At 46.1% G+C, this 23,966-nt stretch overlaps 1 protein-coding gene across 1 annotated transcript in view; it reads left to right on the forward strand.

Moving 5' to 3' along the window:
* The first annotated feature begins 9,969 nt into the window (after positions 1 to 9,969).
* FAR1 (fatty acyl-CoA reductase 1) overlaps positions 9,970 to 23,966 on the forward strand; it is a 104,101-nt gene continuing 90,104 nt past the window's right edge. The window contains exon 1 of the mRNA XM_082270337.1: positions 9,970 to 10,169. Within this exon, the coding sequence (XP_082126463.1) occupies positions 9,981 to 10,169 (189 nt within the window). The 5' untranslated portion in view covers positions 9,970 to 9,980. The remainder of the gene's footprint in view (positions 10,170 to 23,966) is intronic.

Genomic DNA, 23,966 nt, shown 5'->3' on the forward strand with positions numbered 1-23,966 from the left:
GCATCCGTTCAGATCCGCCTGAAAAACTGACAGGCGGATCTGAACAGTCCGCAAGTGTGATAGGGGCCTTAAAGTAGAGAACCAGCCAAAACATTCTTGGTTTAAGGTGAAATGTGTAGTTTTACCAGATTTGAACCCTTTTCCTGCTCTATCCAAACCTGAAAAAAAATGTCAGGAGTTCCAATATAGGAGCAAATGCCAAACTTCAACACAGATGTAGACGGAAATGTTTGTGTGGTTTTGTTTTTCCCCTTTTAGTGCAGTACTGCCACTGTTCTGACAGGAACTTATAATACAATGGGCTGATAATGACACCCAACACAAAAGAAAGTTGGGCAGGGCTGACACCACTCAGTCCACAAATATGCTATGTGCTGTCAGCCCATAATAAGACTAATGCCTCGTACACACACAATGATTATCGGCTGACCGATCGGCCGTCTTTTGTCTTGTGTTGTTGTGTTGGTTGGAATGTGCCCAGACTGCACACAAATTTTCTCGGCCAACAACAACCAACTTCAGAAGTGATGTCGTGCTGGTTTACTTTCCGTGTGTTTTTTCTTCTCTGAGCATGCCCAGTCTTGCTCATCTGATTTCTGTCTGCCGAAATCTGTACTGACTGACGGAAAATAGGCCGTTGTGTTGACGGCCAACAAAAATTTTATAGCATGCACACCAGATTTTTTTCGGCCGACAAGTCGGAGTCGGTTGTCGGAAGCATCATACTAACAAGCCGAAAATCGGCCAATCAGACGTTGGCCGCAAATTCACGGTCAACTATCGATGCGTGTGTACGAGGCTTAAGCCTCCATGCACACTAGTGTTTTTCATAAGCTAGAAAAAAGCTAGAAAAAACGCTGGATGAAAAATGCTGGTAATAGCATTTTTGGCCCAGCTTCTAGTAGCATTTTAGGCGCATTCAAGGTTTTTTTTTTCTGCTGGTGAAACGCTCCAAAAAAACTCTACTCCTAGACGCCGAAGCTCAAAACATGCTAATAGTAGTGTGCATGGACACAAGGATAACACTATTTAGTTTCTAGGAGCAGAGCAAAAATGCTGATAACCACCTCTAGGAGCTTAAAAAAAAACTACTGTAGTGTGTATTTCTGGCGGATTAACAGGTATCTTTGTTTACTTGCAAGGTCTTTGAGCCTCCGTTCACCCCAGTGCAGCTTTGAAATCGCTCTACTTTGTGATTTCAAAGCTGCATATCGGTGTGATTTGCACTGCCAATTTAATTGCGGCTTGCAACTTCATTTAACGGAGGTCCATGCAAGTCGCGATGAAATTGGTTAAAAGTATTGCGGGAACCTTTTTTCATAATTGCTGCAACATGAGTGGCGGCAATATGAACGGCTCTATTGAGAGCTGTCATGCGATTTGGAACTGTCAAATCACATGACAAGTCGCAGTGGAGTGAACGGGCGCATAAGGGATAAAACGTGGGGAAAGGTGCATGTGATGCAGAGATGTTTTGCATGTTTTTTTTTTTTCTTTGCTCTGACATTTGGGGAACATAAAGTACTGTGCAAGTTGGCAGGTGTGAAATAATGCTGTGAATAAGGAATGATCACCATTTGCCTTCAAAACAGCATCAATTCTTCTAGGTACACTTACACACAGTTTTTGAAGAAACTCGGCGGGTAGGTTGTTCCAAAAATTTTGGAGAACTAAGCACAGATCTCATGCTGATGTCGGCTGATGTCGGCTGCTTCGTATCCTTCTGTTTTTTCATATAATTCAAGACAAACTCAATGATGTCGAGATCAGGACTCTGTGGGGGCCAAACCATCACTTGGAGAATTCCTTATTCTTTTTTACACTGAAGATAGTTCTTAATGACATTTAGATGGCTTTTGGGCCAGTTCACACTGTAATGGTATCGTGCGCTGGGACACCATTTTGTCTTACGCATCTGCCATTTTAGTTTCCGAGCTCTGCAGTTTGAAAAGACACTCATTCACCAGCCCACCATCCCACCATCAAACCCCCTTTTGCAGTGTTAATTAACTCCTGGAATGCAGGAAGTTTGGGCGGCAGAGCTTCAAAGAAAACCTTATCTCAAGCGCAGACGGAGGTCTGAGCAGATGGCCAGTGAGGCTGCCTTGTAAATTCCACAAGCCAAATTGTTAATTAGAATGTACCACATACATATAGCAATTTGTACCCATTTCATAAATGCAGATAGGAACATGACACATTAACCAAAAGTATATATTTGAATGCCAAATAAAATACAGATCGAATTAAGATCAAACATGATCACGTTCGCTCCTAGGGAAGACAAGCCAGCGGTCTGATGCCTTACGGGTCAGAGGTTATTACGAGATAACCTGTGTTTGGTGTCCATGGATGTAAAATTCAATGCCGTACCATAGAATATCAGTTTCAAGAATGTAACCATTACATATTGCAAGATATGAATTCTGTTATAAAATCTGTCTAAACGGGTGGTTCCTTAGCAGTTTATTGAGCCGCCCATGGCCCCTGTGTTTATTGGTCAAGGACCTCTGGTGACACCCCCTGCGGGCCAGAGAAAAAAGAGCGAAGCTGATGAAGCTCTTAGTTTCTAATTTTTAACATTAAGCAGTAACATCGCTCAAGGGAAGAACCGATCACACATGCCCAGCTCTGAACCTCTGATAATACAAGGACTTTTGAATGCAAGTATTTCCATTTCTAATTTTTTATCTATTCTTCTAAATTGCTGAATTTTGTCTCCATTTCTTTGTAATCCATTTTTCTGCAAATATTTTTATTTGCACCAATTTTAAACCTTTTTTATAATTAAACCTTATTTTGAAAAGTGTTCATTTTGTCTCTAAGCTCTTAACGAAAGCTAACCAAAGAACCTGCCTCTTGGAAGAGCGCTACTGTATAGAATAACCCCTCTGAACATTCCTGTCTGAGGTGACAGTGTGTGTTACAGATGAATATTCTAAAGTCATAATTGGTATTTCTAAAATTACGAGCGTCCACTGGGCTCATCCTAACATAGCGGTGGTGGCAGAGAAAGGGTTAATTGCTTAATTAGCCCGGTGACAATCGCTCTCAGCCTGCTGGCATCTAGATTGTCCAGCTTGCGGGAACCACAATCTGTGTGCCGGGTGCAGCTGAGAATGGCATTGTTACGCAAGTGACGGCAGGGTGTGGGATTGCCTGGTCTTTGGTCACGAGTTGGATGAGAAGGCCAGGGGTCTGATACCCGCCACCGTCACACACACTAGAATGCAATGGGGGAAACCAGCAATCTGCAGTGGGTGTCCATGCTGACGCAGGTCGCAAACATGGTGTGTTTACCTGCACCAGAATGCATGGTACAATAGTATCATGTGATACAGGTTCTTTGCGTTGTATAATGTCATGCATGCACTAATTTTGGTGCAGTCCGGTGCAATTTCAGCCTATTCAAATGAATAGGCTGAAATCGCACTGCACCTGAATCGCATGTGAGTTGTACAGGAACGCACAAACTCGTTCCTCTGGCATTCATGGTCTACACCAGTCCTAAGGAAAAATAATGTAACAAACAAATATATGATTATCCCCAGACATCTATATCTGTTGGATTGGGTTTATTCAGCAAATAACATTTCCAACAGGTATCTACTTTAATTAAATGGTGAAATTACTTGTATAGGTCTTAATAAATGTGGATACTAAACTATATGAGTGCTTGCATTATGAGGTCCCCAAGTGTGTAGAACACCTATGAGAAATGTGTGGGGGAGGGGGACAGAAACTACATAGGGGTTGATTTACTAAAACTGGAGAGTGCAAAGTGTGGGGCAGCTCTGCATAGAAGCCAATCGGCTTCCAGGTTTTTTGTCAAAGCTTAATTGAACAAGCTGAAGTTAGAAGCTGATTGGCTACCATGCACATCTGCACCAGATTTTGCACTCTCCAGTTTTAGTAAATCATCCCCAAGGTGTCACATGGAGGAGTATCAATAACTGAGTGCATTTAGACCTTCTAATTATTTAGAGGTCTCACAGCGATCGTTGTGTAGTGCACAGTGGTGGAGAAATGGACAAAACTTTGTTTGGAGATTTTTCTTTATGATTTTTCATTTTTTTTATCATACATTTTACCTTTTTAAAAACTTAAATTTACTTTGTTTTATTTTAAATAACACCTTGTGTACTGTATTGGTGATGGAATAGTAAAAGTTTTCAATAGATGAACGATCCCATTTGAGAACAGCGAAAGGAGGGATCTCAGTACTATTTTAGATTGTAAGCTCTAAAGAGCAGGGCCCTCTGATTCCTCTTGTTCCAAACTGTATTGTAACCGTAATGTCTGCCTTCATTTTGTAAAGGGCTGTGCAAACTGTTGGCACTATATAAATCCTGTATAATAATAATACTAACCACTTAATCCCTGGAGGATTTTACCCCCTTCCTGACCAGGGTTTTTTTTGCGATTTTTTTTTTTTTTTTTTTTACTGCGTGACTTTAACGGACAATTGCGCGGTCGTGCGACGCTGTACTTGATCCCTGTGGTATTTGATCACCTGTGCGATTTTTGCATGCGCTATAAACAAAAAAAGAGCGTCAATTTTGCAAAAATAACAATATTTTTCACATTTTTTTATATGAAATTCCCCCCCAAAAAAATGTAAAAATCTAAATTTTTTAACATTTTCGGCCAATTTGTTTTATGCTACATATGTTTGGTAAAAAAAAATTGCAAAAAGCGTATTTTGATTGGTTTGCGCAAAAGTTATCGCGTTTACAAAGGGAAATTTTTTTGTCATTCTTGGTGTTTTTTTTTTTTTAATGAGTAATGGCGGCGATCTGCGATTTTTTTTTTTTTTTTTTGCGGTACTGCGGCAGACAGATCGGACCCTTGACTGACATTTTTTACACTTTTGGGGGTACCAGTGACATTACTGCAGTAATCAGTGCTATACATATGCACTGTTACTGTAAAAATGACACTGCCAGGGAAGGGGTTAACTGTATTGGAGAGGGAGGGGTTAAGTGTGTCCTAGGGGCGTGTTTCTAACTGTGATTGGACATGGCTACTAGTGTAAAAACAGATCAACGGTCCTACATAGTAGAACCGTCTGATCTCCATTTTTACACAGGGGAGAATGACAGGCTGCTTGTTTACATTAGCCGCCTGCCTTTCTCCCTTCCCGGCGAACGATCGCGAGTGACCGGCGGACCCGATGTCACACGCACTGACTTCTTAGGGAACGAGCCGTGGCGGCACGCGCCTCAGCGCGCGCTCGCCCGCTATTGGCTCACAAGCCAGTGACAGGCTAGTGACGTACCGGTACGTCACTTTGCCTGGCCGGGGCTGACCGCCGCAGTATATGTACTTGCGGCGGTCGGCAAGTGGTTAATAATTTTATATTTGCACACTACTCAAGTTAATTAAACAATACGTTTGTTATATGAGTTGTGGAGCTGCCAGGCTGAGGTAAGGCACTTCCTGTATCTCCACTTTTTCCTGCAGCCTCTGTGAACACCTGGTGTGATGCACATCAATAGGAACATACTGTTCCTAAATGACCCAAAGTGTTATGCATGAGTAACAGTGAAAATAAGAAATACTTTGTTGTCCCGTCATAGGAAAATCTTTATCAACACTCCACTCCTCTGTAAAGTGGTAATCTTGGCTAACGAAGCCTAGTGCCGGAGCTAACCAGGGACTTGTAGCGTTTCTTTGCATGGATTGTAGTGCTGAAATATTTATTACATAGAAGTGTTCTCACATCCTGCAGATAGGCAGTACAGCTACTCAGGATGTTTATGGTGAATGTGCTTTACTGGAACAGATGAGGAAGTGATGTTACCGGAGTTTAAAGCAGAACTTTGCCTATAACAACTTAATTAAAAAAAAAAAAAAAAAAAGTTCTTTAGCAAAGAACATACATTTCACATTAATAACTTATGCTACCAAAATTAGTGTGTGCTGCATGCCTTCAGCATTATTACTGTTTCTTCTTGCTGGAGACTGCCATTTTGCTGAAGCCCATAGGCCCTGAACAGCCGTAAATCTTTAGGCTGTCAACTAATCGGCCTCTAGTGGCTCTGATTGGCACCGTGCCAAAAATTGAGAGTAATGCCCCATACACACGTGCAGATTATCTGCAGACTTTTGTCTGCAGACTTATCTTTTCTATGTAGTGCAAGGGCCTGCCGGATTGCATACAAATTGAAAGTGTTTAGGTTTGACCTCATATTATATGGTTTTGGTAAGTCTACAGACAAAAGTCTACAGATAATCTGCACGTGTGTATGGGGCATAACTGAGCATGCGCAGGGTAAGACAGAGTATTACTGGATTTTAAACAGTATTTTAACAGTACTTATTTTTAACGTTTTACATTGCTATACCCATAAAATAGGGCCAGCCTGAAGTGATCTAGCATGACTAAAGTTCCACTTGCCAACTGTAGGCCATCATATGACATCCTTTGTTGGCATTGGTAATCTGGGATGATGACTGCAGCTACAGGCATCATCCTGGTATTAAAAATGTTATCAGGCTTGTCCCTCTTCAGAAGAAGTGATTCAAGAGGCTGAACTGTGGGTAGCGGATGCATCTCCCATGCTCTGCTGCCTGATTGCGGAGCTCAGGAGCACTCCATCCGGCAGTGACAGCGGCACTAGCCAGAGAGAGTGGAACTGAGGTTCGTCCCCCTCTGTGACCCTGGGAATCGGAAGCGACAAGGATTTCGTTACTTCCTGTTCTGCCTTTTTTTTTTTTTTTTAACCTGGCCACTAGCGACAAGGAAAGCAGTTGATCAGAAAGATCTGTGTCTGATTAGCTGCATTTGAGGCCAGTGAAGAGATCTGGGGACTAATAGACCCTAGATCTCTACATGAAAAGTACCGGTCACGGCCCTTGCTGTCACAAGGGATTCTGTCACAGGGGGCTCCACCCGATTGATGGCTTGAGCTCTGCAGTGTGTAATTTCAGTTCTCCGCACCCTGTTTTTTGCACAATGCCCTATATTAAAACTTATTTTACAGTTTAATCTGTAAAATGATTTGTAAATTTGTGTGGAAGAGCTGCGTTAAGCTCTGTTTTACATCCATGCAGGCGCGACAGTGCGTACACGTTTTTGTGTGATTTTTGCCTGTCACTCTTAAGGTAGTCCATTCATTTCGATGGTGCCTGACCCTTGTTAAAATTGTGCCACCCCAAATGCATTGTACTTTAACATGCATTTTGCCACATGCATTACCGAGGTGCATGGGGGTGACATTCAGTGCCAGCATTAGGCACCACTATGCTCCTGCAGAAGGTGTTCTTGCAATGCACAAAAGTAAACCTAGCCTACAACACATTGGGACTTTTTTTTTTTTTGTGTGACTAAACATACACTGGGGCGGTTTATTAAAACTGGAGCACACAGAATCTGGTGCAGTTCTGCATAGTAACCAATCAGCTTCTACTAGATTTTATTAACAAACTTAGGCTCCATGTACATGGGACGCTGGAAATGGCCGTTTAGGAGCAGTTGGGCGTTTTTTTCAGAAGCCCCTGAACCCATCTACATTTTATCTTATCTGTCCATGTACACCAGGTCGTTTAGTCATTTGCAGGCAGTTGCGTTCAGGGACTGTTTTTAGAACGCAATTATTTGCGTTCGAACGTGTGTTTCCCGGCGTTTCAAACGCATCTGAACGCGATGACCCGCGTTTAGCGTTCGCGTTTTTCCATTTTAAAGGGGAATAATTTTTTTGACCTCTAGGAACGCTTCTAAACGTAAACGCGGGTACAAACGCGACTGAACGGACGTTTCAAACGTCCTAAAAATTCCAGCATTCAAAGGGACTTTTAACAACGTCCCGTGTACATGGAGCCTTAAAAGTGATCCAAATGAACCTGGTCTGGGAAGCCGAGAGTGGGCTTCTCCAGACTCACAGACAAGGCTCCTTTAGCATGAAGGTGCGCCCTCACCCGTATTCGCTGGTTCCCAGACCTATGGATTTCCCTGGTACAAGACAAGTGGGTCCACAAAGTCATTTGGTCTGGCTACAAGATCGAGTTTCGCTGTTGTCCCCCGGCAAGGTTCTTTTCAAGCAGTGATTGTCCCGGTTCAGACTTCGGAATGTTTTCAGGGTTTTTACTCAAACTGGTTTACAGTTCCCAGGAAGTAAGGCAAGGTGCGTCCAATCCTGTACCTCAAGGCGCTGAACTGCTTTGTGCGGGTGCAGAAGTTCAGAATGGAATCCATTCGCATGGTGGTGGCATCCCTGCATCAGGGGGATTTTCTTGCCTCTATCGACATAAAGGACGCTTACCTTAACATTCCAATATGTGCCGGTCACTAGCACTTCCTCCGCTTTGCAGTGGGAGAGGAGCATGATCAATTTGTGGTGTTATCCTTTGGTCTCGCCTCCGCTCCTCAGGTCTTCTCAAAAGTGTTATCCCCGGCGCTAGCATTGTTACGCCAACCTCCTTCTGCGAGTGGAGTCTTCTACTGCTCTGGTGGACAACTTTGAAATCACCATACAAACTCTGTGGGAGTTCGGCTGGATTCAGAGTTTTCAGAAGTCTGCTCTGGTTCCGTCCACAAAGCTGGACTATCTGGGTCTGACTCTGGACTCGGCCTTGGCCAGAGTGCCCCTTTCTCTGGACAAACTACAGAAATTGCAGGCTGCAATTCGTCTCCTGCTGTCCAGCAGATGGTCATCCCTCCGGACATGCATGTGGGTGCTGGGCCTGATGGTGTCTACCTTCGAGGGGTCCCGTTTGAATGCACGCCTCTTGTAGACACCTGTGTGCATAGGCACATTAGAATGAATGGTATTTTAGCTCCGTAAAAAAAGATGTACTGAGCTTTTTCAAATTGCAGAGGCCTAAATCAACCCCGGTGTCTCTGCACTGAGCAAGTACAAGATAACTTATGACTGATTTGCCATGTTAAGTAGAGAAAAAAAAAATCAGTTGCTACATTCCACCTGTGACCTTTTTGCCTTGGGTATTCTCCAATCGAGGCTTCTGCTCACATCTGGTTAAGGGGAAAGAAGGTTCATGGCCAAGAAATCCTGTAACTTGCTGTGAATTATTTGATATTATTTACATGTGCTGGATTCCCGTCGGTGAAACAATTATTAGTTTCAATCAATGGTGACTTCCCTATGATGCTTTATGTAGAAATACAAGGCGGCTTCAGTGTTTAAAGTGGAGCTCCAGGCTAAATACGTTTACTTAAACAAGTTGCCTTTGATATGTCTCCTAAATTTAATTATTTTTATTGTCCCCTTCTTTTTGAAGCTTTTACCTGCTGATCCTGCCTGTTCTCCTGATGTTCTCTTTTCCTGTCAGCGACCCTCCAGTCCCATCACTGAATTTGTAGCATTGTTGGCCCATTGCAGTTTTTTTTTCATATTTGGCTAAGCAGTGATGTCCTTGTGTCTCCTTATTAGACAGATGTTGTCAGCCAAGAGGTATTGCAGACTTCTGCAGGAAAGTTGGTGTAGGGCAGTCATTGGAGCCTACCCACTGTCTGGACAGGAAGAAGAGGATGTAGGGGACTGCCTGTCATGTGACCGAAAATATTGTAAAGCTATTTATGAGCGATTTTATTGATGGATCGATGAATAGGACTGATGATGGACTTGTGAATTTGCTGTTTGTTAGAGGCTTGCCTATTACTTTAGTGACTACATGTTACTTTTGTATTGCACTGGCTGAAAATCACTAATATTATAAAATCTCCATATGGGTTTGTATACACAGTGTATATTGCTTTCTCTTGCATTTTGCAAGTTCCAGGTAGCTAAATAAATAAATAACTTTCCAAAGAGGTACTATATTGCATTAAACGAGTACTTCTTTTGGGGAGTGATGACTGCTGTTGCTCTTCTCACCAACAAACTGAGAAAGGCAGGGTGATTATCTATCTTGTCTTAATTGTGTTAAGTGGGTTATGATGTGTCACGCACATTGTCTGTATGGCTAACAAAAACCTGTTTTTTTTTTTTTTTGCTTTCCATTTTAGGACTTTGTTCAAGATGACATCCATTCCAGAATACTACCGAGGGAAAAATGTCCTCATCACAGGAGCTACCGGTTTCATGGGAAAGGTTCTCCTTGAGAAGATGCTTAGGTCTTGTCCAGGCATCAATAAGGTTTATGTTCTAGTCAGACCCAAAGCAGGCCAGGAGCCCCGGGAAAGGGTTGCTGAAATGATGAGCTGTAAGGTGAGTCATAAAATGAATGCTGCATTGTAACTTGATTGACACAATCTATAATAATGCTTACAGGAAATTACTTTGGGGTACATTTGCCTTCTGGAATAAGCAGATGTGAGTTGAACACCAATTTTTGAATGATGGGCTGTATTGTGAAAGACAGAAGATTTCCAGCCTAGTCTTTTAGAAATTCAGTTGTACACTTAAACTTTCACCTTTCGTAACATGGTACACACGGCCCGGCTCCCGCACCTCCCCGATCCCTGCTGTGACAGCTAGTGGGGTTCTTCACCCTCCCTGCTAGCTGTCACAGTAAAATAAAAAAACTTGCCCGAGCGGAGCTCTGCCTCCGCCCGGCGTCCTCACTGATTGAGGGGGCTATGTGCATTGAAAAATACAAGGTCCTGCAGCGGTTGCTGCTGTTGGCTTGTAGTTTTCATTGAACTACCACGGTGCTGTGGAGCGGCGTGGTAGTTCATTCAAGCTTCCTGTCAGATTGTATTTGCTTGCCCGTATGGGATGTATCAGCCTTCTACTGATCGCTGGTGCAATGCTTTAAATGCTTTACAGCCTTCAAGGAAAAATAATAAATGCGCATGTGGAATTATTATTTATTTCAATAAAGTTAACTTCTCCTTCAAGCCATCAAATATTAAAGTGGTCCAAACGTCTCCTACAAAGATCTTGACTGAATTATGACTTTGATAATTGTCCTGCACTGCTGGATAGTTCATTTATCAGAGCCGAGAGTTGTAAAAGTGACCATATGGTCAATGGCTGGTTAAATTAAACCCTGGTTTATAATGGCTGACAAAAGGACCAGTGAGCAGGCATAACCAAGATCCCCCCCCCCCCTACCCTGTCTTGGTCTCTTCAGGGGAGCCACTTGGAAGATTACCCTAGATCTGCTGGTCCTTCCTCCAGAAAGGTGCATTATGTTAACAGTCATTTTCCTGGTAAAAAGAGTTTAAAATAAAGTGCCACACCAATGCTAAGAGGTCCAGATATTTTATTCCATTAAAGGTCAGGGGTACAATTCAAAAAGTGGCCAACACGTTTCTGGGGGTCTAAGTGCTCCCCTTCGTCAGGGCTAGAAAGAACATAACATTTTTATATCAATTGCATATCGATGCTATATCCCCTCCAACGGAGTCATTAATAAAACGAGTCAATAGTAATGAGCGTGTCAAAAAAATTACACAAAAATGAGAACATAAGTGCTGAACAACAATGGGAATATGGGTGCTAGGGGAAAAAAAGAATAATCATTGCTCATATTGGGAAGTCCTTGGTAAGTTTTTAATATGCTTTTATTTGTACAAGTTTATAGCACCTTAGCAGTGTGCTTTGTGTTGCCTGTAATGTTTTTTTCACCATCTTGTTCTTTGCAGTTGGTGGTCACGATTTATAAGTTGATTCAGAGTATTGCAGTGCAATACTCTGAAAGTTAGGCTTGCGTCATTGCTGGCAAGCTAACTTGAAGATATGGTTGCTATAATTCCTAGTTCTGTCCGACTGCCACATCCATTTGAAAACAAGATAATGTAGCAGATTCACTGATGAATTCTCTATAGAGGGAACAACTAACCGGGAACTCATCCATGGTTATTACTTTGTGGGCTGGGGTGGACAGACAGACTTCTGCTAGGAAAGCTCATTAATGGAGCGTTGGAGATATAATAATCAGACGGCTTATTGTTATTGCATACATGAAATGTATTGACTCTTGCACACAGGCTTCCTGAGCCTGTTGAGTGTAACCAAAGCCGAATATTCTCAGCTCAGGCACCCCAGGTACACAGCGAACAGCCTGTCGCTGAAAAAATTGGCTGTGCTCTGCTGTATTCGCATATGTGATGGTGCTATCGTAAGCACGAGTACAGAGTACAAGCGTTTTCAAAAATTAGAAAATGTATTCTACCCGAGTTGAAGAAATTTTCTTTCGGTTACAGTGAATGAGCTTAGTCATCCTGTGTGATAAAGCCCTAAAACTTGTTTGATGCGGTTTGTTACATCAGATGCTGTTAATTTTCCCATAGAAAAGAAAATCCTATCACCAGATATGCATAACATCTGAATGTTGGTCGGGACCGTTGTGACTGTCCCGGCAGTAAGAAGTACAAACATATATCTCATGTGCTGTTTATTGGCTATAGATTTGTCTGTCTTTGAAGTGTTTACATATTCTTTGCAAGCAGTAAATGAGCTTTAAAGGATAAATTTACCTTGAGTAACATGTTACACCTATATTCAGAGTGTAACGTGTTACTAAGCAGCATCCCCTGATCCCTCATAGTGACAGTGGGTGAGGGATCCTCTCCCCGCACATGCTGTCACAATGTAAAACACAGCGCAGTTGTGCGGGGCTCCTCCCATACTTGAGTCATACATTCAGCCCCCGTTCACACTAAGGCGACCTGTGAGGTGACCTGGTTGCCTCACAGGTCGCCGCAGGTCGCCTCCCATAGGGAAGCTGCGGACCCATTCTAATAGGAGCGACACAAGTCGCTCCGACTTAGAAAAAGGGTCCGGAGCTTCTTTGGGGCGACCAGGAGGCGACCGCCATAGACTTCAATGTTATGAAGTCCGTGGCGGCCGCTCCGAGGTCGCGGCGCGCTGCTCGCACCGCGATCTCGGAGGTCGCCCCGGGAAGTAGCGTCGCGGTAGTGTGAACCGGCGCTCACAGTACTTGTATTAAAGCCTAAGTCCAGCCAAAATAAAAAACAGAAACAGCACAAGGGACATAACCTACAGTCAGTAGGATTGAGTACCTTGTTTCTGATGCCTCTTCTTTTAGGTGAAATCCTCCTCAATCCTTGCTCAACCCCCCCCCCGTGGGTGCCTTCTAGTATATCCTAACTATGCCTACCCTTTCCACCTAGCTGCTTGATTCATAGACACCATACTATAGCTTTCTATAAATTAGGATCTGTGAATGAAAGGGGCAAACTTTTTAATTATCTGCCCATTCTCCATTTCTTGATTCTGTTACATTCATAGAAGCTGTATATATCTTCTATAAATGGAGGAGCTGGGAAGGACAGGCATAGTCGGGTAGTCTAGAGGAGAGGCTGTGACAGTCCCTTAGCTGTATAACTCCCACTGCACCAAAAGGTTACTGCAGCGGGGGGGGGGGGGGACATGGAGGAAGATTTTAACTAAAAGAAGAAGCATCAGCACAAGGGACACATTCTACTGACTGTAAGATATGTCCCTAATGTTGATTTTTCTATGTTTTTTTTTGGCTGCATTTAGGCTTTAAAAGAGAAGTTTGGGGATTAAAAAGAGCAAAAAAAAAAACATAATCTTCTTGATGGCTGCATGGCTGCAGCACTGATCCCTGCTGCAGTTGTCCCCTGCCAGCTCTACACCAAGGACTAAGCAATCAAAGGCCACTGATTGTTCTGTTCTCAACCTGAAGTCTGCAGAGAGACGGTGACTGTCGGTCACCAGCTCTCCACTCTGCCCCTCCATTGCTCACTGGAGCACTGGGCTGTGGAGGAGGCGGGATCGGCTGGTTAAGATTCTCAGCAGTGTACCGAGAGGCTGAGCCCTCAGAGTGGCTCTGAGGAAGAGGCGTAGGCCTCGAAACGGGTCAGCCGTCATCCTAATAGGACAATGGACAATTGTATGGACTACTTCTGATACTCAAGTTTCTCAGTCCGATGTGATTGATTTTCACCTGCGTTTTGTGAGTAGCCATTTTTATGTAATAACAATAAAGCCTATATTGAGGATAATGCGCTAGGTCGGTGCACCCTCTTTTTTTGTTGTTTGCAGTATTGTTGGACTGCCCCAGTCCTTTAGGGCAGCAAGACCGTAGTCATCCGAGACACCATTTGGAAAGTCTGGTGGGAAGAGCAGTCAGGGAAGTCTTGTTTTCTGAGCGCAGGAGAAAGGTGGTTTATTCACCATATTTTGTTTGGACCATTGTCCTCCTCCCTCACTATGGCCTTTCTGCTGGCATAGTCATCAAGAATTGGCGACATGACGTGTTCAGGCTCCGCTCTGTGTCTGCATGCATCATTCATAAAAGTCATCATTCATTCAATACTGTTTTTGAAATAGACTAGTTATTCTATGTGTACGACGAAGAGTTTCCTTTGATCTATATGAATATAACGTCAGTTAAAGCAACCTTACGAGTTAAAAAAAATATATTTATTTAAGCCTTTTTTTTACCTTTTTAGTACAGCCTTAACTGACTTCTTCCTGCTATTCTCTCCTTGAAAAGTGTATTTCGTTTTTTTTTATGTTCTTTTATTATTGATACATAAAGTTTTTAGTTTTGTATATGTAGCATCCCATTTAAAAGATACAATACATTAAACAAAAAAGCCTTTTTTTCATTTACAAATTATTTGTCATGGTTTTTACCAAAAATGTTATTTTGGTTTCATTTAGGGACAAATGCACTTTTTATTTGTACGATCGACCTCCTAGTCAAATTAGACACAGGTTATTTTTCTGTGCTTTTTAAAAAAAATATATATATTTTTTTTAAATGGCCCAAACAAACTACTTACTGCACTTACTTGGTGTGCTTGTTAGGCACAGTGTGTTAACTGTATGGGCCCTTTCACATGTGCAGACTGCCTGTCAGTTTTTTAGACAGACCCTATCAGACCCTCCAGTCTCTTCTATGGAGCGGGGGGGTATCCTGACTGATGGCAGTCAGGTGTAAAGGGGCATGCAAACATGGACAAGCCATCCACCTGCTCATCGAGGGATCAGTGAACATATTTCTTTCTTGACAGGTGTACTCCGGTGAAGCCTGCCCCATGTGTGAAGGGTCTATGTTGACTCTGCTACATGCAGTGTACAGCGCTGTGTTGCAGCAGTGGGACAGGAACTTCCCTTCCCTCTCCCGGTGTTCCGTGAGAAAACCATACCCTCGTCACTTCCCGGTGCACCTACGGAGGGTATGGATTTATCACAGTAGTGTGTGTAACGTTACACTTGCCGCCGTTACATTAAAACAGCTCCTCTGCAATATGAGTCATCTCCGCTCCTATCCCTGTCACTTCCCTGATCTTGGCTAATAAATATAACAGCGGATCACGGAGCCAACATCTCCGTCATTTACATTTCATACACCTTTTATATTTAGTAGCCGACATCTGGGAAGTGACAGGGATAGGAGCGGAGATGACTCATTTTGCAGCCGAACTGTTTTTATGTAACCGCCGCAAGTATAACATTACACACACTACCGTGATAATTTCATTCCCTCCGAGCATGCGCACTTGTCAACTTCTCAGCTGTTCAATGATGTATCCGGGGCTCTGAGCATGCGCACTTCTACGCTGCTCAGCTGTTTATGACAGGAAGTGACGAGGGTATGGAATTCTAACGAGGTATGGTTTTCTAACGTTACACCTGAACAAAATAAAGTTGGACTTGACACTGCTTGGCTATTCACGGTAAGCTTTGTATTCTTAGGATGAAAACAAAGCTTCCTCTGATAGGCTGAGACGGGTGGATAATGTTGCGGGTTTTACCTCAACCATAAAAATGAGCTTTGCGTTCATTTAGAGAATGCAAAGCTTCATTGAAAGGCTAAGCAGCACTCAGCCCTACTCTGTTTTGTTCTGGAACGGGATGGAAGTCCCAGTCCCACTACTGGAATACAGCTTTGTATACTGTAGGTAGCTGAGGCTACGTACAGTTTATACAACACGCCTAACAAGCACACCTATTAGTGCACTAAATAGTTAAATTTGGGCCAGCTGGGTCCAAATGAGACTTTAAACACGGAGTAAGACCTTTTTATCCGTAGAGTGCAAAGAAGTTTATATTTGTGCAAAACAATATTGGTCAAAGAAACCTAAAAAAAAAAACCAATATCATGAGTAATGATGAGGTTGCTGAATCATTGGCACTATAGCAGATATGTAAAAATTGCTCTAGCTGGCTTAGGGGTATACAGGGTACGAGAGTTGAACTAATGAATGGGAGTTCCTCTTTAAACTTGTCTGCCTGTAGGACTTTGTTTTCTAATTGTTATGTTGCATAAAACGGTATTGCTATTCCTCATGGGATGGATGATACAGCAGCGTGTTCCCTTGGTTAAGTTGTTGTGTTCTGGTTACCAGAGGTACGAGGATAGGAACAGGCATTTGTTTTCTGCTTGGCTGACAACACTGAATCTGATTTCGAATAACGAGAGGTAAAAGAAGCTAAAGTGTTGCCTGTTGTCCTTCTTTCCTTCCTTCCTTCCTTTTTTACCCTATGCTTTCCCAGTGCAGGTTAAAGCATGCAGGCTAACAACATCTATTTCTGTTGTTTTAGGATTTTATATCTAATTTATATAAGCAGCTTTGTCCTCTTTGCTACAAATCTAAAACCAACAAACCGCTTTCAGTTAAGTCTTGTTATCACTGCAGGGATGTATGCTGTGTATACCCTTTACCCTTGGATGTCATTGCGTACTGGTTTTGCATGGGACTGTCATGACTCATACACTGCAGTCCGCATAGCACGCGTGTCACTCTTATTCCTTTTGGCTTATACTTCCCTCTAATACGAATTGTCACATGTATAGCTTTTACATTTGTCGTCATAATCTGAACATAAAATGACCACACTCTACCCTAAACTTCGCACAGCTGCTTCTCTTACAGAGTTTGAAAAGTCGTGTGCTCATCAGGATGATACCATTCATTTGTTATCTAGAATAAAAAAACTTTCTCTTACGTCCTCCGACAGTCGCCGCCCACTCACAAGTCTTCACCAATGGGTATTGACCTTTGCTCCGTAGGAGTAGCTAGGCAACAAGAATTGTTAATACAAAAGCTTTTAGCATAGACACACCCCTAGGGGCTGTCCCCTCAGTCAATACCTCCCTGCACCAGCATTCTCAACTCAGTTTGATCTTGCCTAGCTTAGGAGTAGCTGGCTTTCCTGTGCTGGGGCTCAGTCTCAGCCTTCTACCCTTTATTTGATTTTATTTCCAGTATTTTTCCTCTTTTCCTTGCTAGCTGTTATTTTGTCAGCCTTAGTTAGGGATCTTCTGATGAAGAATCATCATGCGGAGCTGGGTCTCGGACTGGTCGCCCTGGTTCCCAGGGCTGAGAGCCAGATGGATCCCCAGCCTGCCATCGAGCGTTCAGCTTAGGTTTTACCCTGGCACATTGAACGACACATCCCTGTTCGCTGCAGGGATGCTGCCTGTGAGGTGGCTACCTCACTGGACGCCATGACTGCGGTCCACAAGCGTCCTGGCTGCGGCACTCCCTGTCTGCCCTGATAGCGGTTTGTCGCTGGAGATGGCTCCCCACGCCATCTGGTACGGTAAGCACCTTCTGCATGGGGACCTTCTGTATGGGTGTCAGTCTGTGGCTGTGTATTACCCTCCATGTCTGTGTAACTGCGGGCTCCCTGTCAGATCCCTGTGTGGCTGCACTGCCTGTGGGCATCCTGCTCTGCTGTTTATTAGGCTCTGGGTGCAGTTTTATGTGCAGACGTGTGTGTGCGGCGATCCGCCATTTTATTTGCCTGAATACTGTGACCGCCCCTGTCCCTATGCAGCGCCGTGTTTTGGCGCCATTCGCCGCCATTTTGGCGGGCGGTGCTCATCCATGAACATGGCGGCGCCATTTTATTGTAGCCTTCTCCCCCGGCCGAGCGGCCATTTTGCCGGAGCCTTCAATAGGCTATATCAGTCAGTCAGCATTGCATCACTTCCTCTTTCTCTGGGAACAGCGATCGGTGGCAGCAGTTTGGTGTGCTCTCTCCAGGTTTTTACCTTCTTGTCCTGTCCTTCCTTGCTCAGTATTGTCTATCCCTGCGGGGTCAGTGCATACAGCAGTGTGCGGTGGGCTGCGCTCGCCGTGGTATTAAGGGGCCAGTACCTTTATACTTTTCTGTACTGGGGCATGGATTCTCAGGATAGCAAGTTTCCCCCCGCCCTGGTGGGGGACCAGGGGGCTGCTGCACCCCCCGAGGGGGCCGATCTGACCACTGTATTGGCTTCCTTAGTGTCTCAGGTGCAGATGCTGCTGGCTGAACGATCCGCAAAATGGGCCAGGTTATCCATTTCCTCTGATTCAGAGGGCGATGTGGCTGCTGTGGCTGGCGTACCCTTCTCGGGGTCTCGCTCATCTTTGGACCTTGTGGGGTCCGAGGGGGAGCCTGAGGTGCAGGGGGTTGATGTTTCTCCCCCTGGCTCGCCTGAAGAGCTTGCACTCATGAATGAGCTGATTGCTTCCATAAAGGACACCTTGCACCTGGAGGAGGAGCCTACTCCTCCTGCTAGGGTGTCTTCTTTTGGAACACAGAGGGCTCGCAAATCAGCGCAGGTTTTTCCCTGCCCTGCTGAATGTCACCATACGGTTAATGAACAGTGGCGCAATTTAAAGAAGCCCTTTACTGTGCCAAATAAGTTTAAACTGCTTTATCCGTTTGCGCCTGCCACCGACGAGCGTTGGTGTGTGGCGCCTCCGGTGGATCACGCGGTAGCCGTTTTGAACAAAGCTACTGCGGTGCCTTCTGAGGTAACCCCGTTTTCCGGGACCCTCCGGACAGGAGAATAAAGTCTCGTGCCCGTCATGCCTATATGGTGGCTGGTTCTATGCTGAAGCCTATTTTTGCTTCCATTATGGCGGCACAGGCTGTTGCTGATTGGACCAAGATGCTCAGGCGCACCTTGGCGGCTGATTCCGCTTCACCTACCAGGTTGGCTATGGTGGACCATCAGGGTGTCATGTACTTGTGCGATGCGGACTTGAATTTAGCTCCCTTGGCTGCGCGCCTGTCCAGCGTGGCGTTTCTGAATCGTCGTCTGATTTGGCTGAAGAATTGGTCGGTCGACCAATCTTCTCGCAAGACGCTGGCGGATTTTCCCTACGCGGGGTCTCGCTTTTTTGGCGAGGCTTTGGATACCCTGATAAAAGGGGTTACGGGGGGCAAGAGTACTCTCCTGCCCCAGTCTCACAAGCATAAGTCTTTCCGTGGAAAACTGAATTCCTCGTCTAGGCCCTCTCAGGGGTCCTTTCGTGCCTTTCGGGCGCAATCCAAGGGCAAGCCCTTCAAAGGCCAAGGCTCCCAGAAGAAGCCGTGGGCGGGGAAGCAGAAGTGCGGCCAGTCCAGTTCAACTTCCCATACCACTTCCGCCTGAAGGGGCGCCCTCACCCGTTTCTGGGGTGGGGGGACGTCTGCGCGGTTTCCTACAACCTTGGCTGGCCCGCATTCAGGACAGATGGGTTCAGGAAATCGTTCGATCTGGTTACAAGATCGAATTTCTCTCTCGGCCGGCGGGCAGATTTTTTCCCTCAAATCTTCAGCTGTCTCCGGAGCGCTTGCAGGATCTGCACCTGGCGGTGCGGGACCTGTGGGCCCAGGGGGTGGTGGTCCCGGTGCCTCATCGGGACAGATTTCGGGGGTTTTACTCCATTCTGTTCACTGTGCCCAGAAAGGAGGGCAAGGTGCGTCCGATTCTGGACTTGAAGGCTCTGAACCGCTTTGTACGGGTTCGCACGTTTCGCATGGAATCCCTGCGCTCAGTGGTGGCTGCCCTGAGTCCGGGGGAATTCATGGCCTCCATCGATCTGAAGGATGCGTACCTACACATCCCCATTTTCGAGGGTCACCAGAGGTACCTTCGATTCGCCATTGCGGAGGATCACTACCAATTCGTGGCGTTACCTTTCGGTCTCGCTTTGGCTCCGCGGGTTTTTACCAAAGTGCTGGTGCCGGTTCTGGCCCTGTTGCGAGCACAGGGCATTGCTGTCTTGGGGTATCTGGACGATATCCTGATACGGTCAAACGCCAGTCAGAGCCTGGTGACCGACCTGTCCGCCACGATGCGGACACTGCAGGAGTTCGGTTGGACTATAAACATTCCGAAGTCGACTCTGTGTCCTTCGGTTCGTCTTCCCTACCTGGGAATGATTCTGGACTCTGTCCAAGCGAAGGTCTTCCTGCCGGAGGACAAGCTTCGGACTTTTCAGGACGAGGTCAGATCCCTCAGGGACAACCGGCACTCGTCTCTCCGGACATGCATGAGATGTCTAGGTTTAATGGTCTCGTCTTTCGAGGCGATCCCCTTTGCCCAGTTTCACACGCGGGGTCTCCAAGCGGCGATTCTGGCCGAGTGGGACGGGCGGCCGCAATCCCTGGATCTGCGGATCTCGTTGAGCCACGACACCAGAAGGGATCTTCTGTGGTGGCTCCAGTCCCCAGCGGTGTCGGGGGGCAAGTCTTTTCGTCCATTATCGTGGACGGTGCTCACCACGGATGCCAGCCTGTCGGTCTGGGGTGGTGTTCTGGGCGTTCTGTCCGCCCAGGGAACTTGGTCGGAGGAGGAGTCCTCCCTTCCGATCAACATTCTGGAATTGAGAGCGATAAAGCTTTGCCTTCTGAGATGGACGGACCGGCTTCGGGGCCGTCCAGTTCGGGTTCAGACGGACAATACCACCGCGGTGGCCTACATCAACCACCAAGGGGGCACCAGGAGTGCCCGAGCGGCTCGGGAAGTAGCCGACATTCTGTCTTGGGCCGAGACGCACGTCCCGGCGATAACGGCAGTTCACATTCCGGGGGTGGAGAACTGGCAGGCGGATTATCTGAGTCGCCAGACCCTGGACCAGGGAGAATGGTCCCTTCACCCGGATGTCTTCCAGATGTTGTGCGCGAAGTGGGGTTCCCCGGATGTGGACCTGTTCGCGTCTCGTCTGAACAACCAGGTGGAAAGGTTCGTGGCACGGACGCGCGATCCTCGGGCAGACGCCTCAGATGCGTTAGTGGCGCCCTGGCATCAATATCGTCTGATGTATGCCTTTCCACCGATTCAGCTGCTGTCCAGGCTCCTTCGCAGGTTAGCCTCGGAACCGCACATGGTGATTCTGGTGGCGCCTGACTGGCCTCGCCGGTCTTGGTACGCAGACCTCGTAAATCTGGCAGTCGACGCTCCGTGGCGTCTGCCACTTCGAGAAGACCTCCTGTCTCAAGGGCCGATATTCCATCCTGCTTTACAGTCGCTGGCTTTAACGGCCTGGCTGTTGAAAGCCAGGTCCTGAAGGATAGGGGTCTCTCCCCTGAGGTCATTTCCACTTTGATCAAGGCTAGAAAAGCCTCTTGGGGGAAGATTTATTACCGTACTTGGAAAGCGTATTTTGCCAGGGGGTATTCCCCTCGCTCATACTCTGTGTCGAGAGTGTTGGCTTTCCTTCAAACGGGCGTGGACCAGCGTTTGGCGTTGGCCACGATTAAGGGTCAGATTTCTGCGCTGGCCGTTCTCTTTCAACGCCCTGTGGCGTCTAATTCATTGGTTAGCACCTTTGTTCAGGGGGTGCGACATTTGGCCCCTCCTAGGAGGGACCCTTTACCTCCATGGGACTTGAAGTTGGTTCTGTCCGTGTTGCAACAGGCTCCCTTTGAAAAGATCAGGGAGATCTCGTTGTCTCTGTTATGTTGCCATTTTGGTGGCGATCACTTCGGCTCGCAGGGTGTCGGAGCTGGCGGCTTTGTCCTGCAATCCTCCCTACCTGGTGGTCCACAAGGATAAGGTGGTCCTGTGGCCTAACCCATCTTTTCTTCCGAAGAGGATCTCGGATTTTCACCTGAATGAAGACATTGTCTTGCCTTTGCTCTGTGCGAAGCCTAAGCATCCGAAGGAGGTTGCCTTACATTCCTTGGATGTTGTCCGGGCGATCAGGGTTTACCTGTCGTCCACTAAATCTTTTCGCAAGTCGGATTCCCTCTTTGTCCTTCCTGAGGGACCTCGGAAGGGCATGGCGGCGTCGGCTGCGACCATCGCCAAATGGATCAGACAGATCATTGAACAAGCCTATGCCTTGAAGGGGAAGGTTCCTCCCTTCCCCTGTGAAGGCGCACTCTACCAGGTCTTTGAGTACGTCTTGGGCTTACCGTCATCAGGCTTCTGTGGCCCAGGTGTGTAAGGCGGCGACTTGGTCGTCCGTTCACACCTTCTCAAAGTTCTATAAGGTGGATGTTCAGGCATCGGCTGATGCCTCCTTTGGCCGTAAAGTTCTCAGTGCGGCAGTTTCCTAGGGACCCTTGTTTTTGTGGGCCCTTGGTTATTGGGGTGTTTTACCCCTGGGTTACTTGTTTTCCTGGGTTGTTGCTCCTGTTGAGCACGTTTTCCTGTTGCCCAGTTGGTTCTCTTACTGTGGTAAGGTTCCTTTCTCTGATGTGGGTACTGCGTTGCCTTTCTACGGTTGCGTCTCCCACCCCTCATGTCTACACTGCTTTGGGACATCCCATTGGTGAAGACTTGTGAGTGGGCGGCGACTGTCGGAGGACGTAGGAGAAAACGGAATTTTTGTAAAATCTTACCGTAAAATTCCTTTCTCTGAGTCCTCCGACAGTCGCCGCCCCCCGCCCCTCTTTTGGGGTTTTTGTGTACTCTTACTGCTATGCTACCAAACTGAGTTGGGAATGCTGGTGCAGGGAGGTATTGACTGAGGGGACAGCCCCTAGGGGTGTGTCTATGCTAAAAGCTTTTGTATTAACAATTCTTGTTGCCTAGCTACTCCTACGGAGCAAAGGTCAATACCCATTGGTGAAGACTTGTGAGTGGGCGGCGACTGTCGGAGGAGAAAGGAATTTTACGGTAAGATTTTACAAAAATTCTGTTTATTTCTGGGGGTGCAGTTGCAATCTGTCCCATATTACGTAGGGGGATGGGAGGCAAAAAAAGGGATCAGTTTCACTACACCTCAGTTACAAAAACTATTAACTTTTTCCCATGCCTCTTCCATTAGTACTAAAACTCAAGCAACCGGCTAGAAGTTTCTCTGTAGATGGTACTGTACATCACATGTACAGAACAGTTTCTCCACATTTGGTCTGGTTGGATGTATTACTCCCTGGAGATTGACAAGTTGCTTAGTCCTACTTGATATGGGGGGGGGGCTACTAGGTATGGTTGTTTGTGTATTCACTTTACAGTGCTAGCTAAGCTTTCTCACCCCACTGATAGGGCCGTTACCCACCATTTCTAAATGCCATGGGTTGGCCAGGACCCCAGCAGTAATACCTTTTTTTCCTGAAAGCGTTAGAGAAGGACCGTTGCACTACCTAGGTTCCCTAGTTTGAACCTGATAGGTTGGTTATATTCTCTTTAATTTTTCAACTTCTTTTTTTGGTTCTATGTTTTCCTCCCCTCATATACCCCACTCGTATGCTCCACTCGCTCCTGTACTTTGTCCTGGTAGGGCCCGATGTACAGGAAGTCTTTCTTTACTCTTGCCTGAGGTTTTCTGGGAACTGCATACTAGTTAAATTATTGATATTTCATGCCCCCTATTACAGCATTTTCCTTTGTATGTTTACACTAGGGATCAACTGATTATCGACAAAGCTGATATATCGAGGGCCAATATGCACTTTCTAAGGTGCCCGATATTACCTATAATTCGGAAAGTGCTTGTACCGGAGTGATGCCTGCAGCTAAAGGCATCACCCTGGTACCGGCGTCCAAAGCCGATGGTCAGCTGTCTTGTAATGACAACCGATGCGGCTAAGAAGCCGCTCGGCTGTCTTTTCAAGGAGCGGGAGACGTTTCCCCCCCCCCCCCCCCCCCCCCCCGTCACCATCCAGTGGGGCGGGAGACCCAGGCAACCAGCCTGCATGGCCGCCGAAGACCCGATCAAAGCCGCATTCGGCTCTGATTGGGTGTAAATGCAAAAACCCGGAAGTGATGTCATGACATCACTTCCGGGTACTCGCGCCAGATTAAAAGAATGTCCGCATTCAAAACAGCCCAACTTGGCGTGTTTTGAATGCTTTTAAGTGAAGAGGAGGGGGTTGGGGTCTTTTAGACCCCCGGATATCTCCACAAGA

This window comes from Pelophylax lessonae, assembly GCF_965119305.1.
Source record: "Pelophylax lessonae genome assembly, chromosome: 10".
Taxonomy (NCBI): domain Eukaryota; kingdom Metazoa; phylum Chordata; class Amphibia; order Anura; family Ranidae; genus Pelophylax; species Pelophylax lessonae.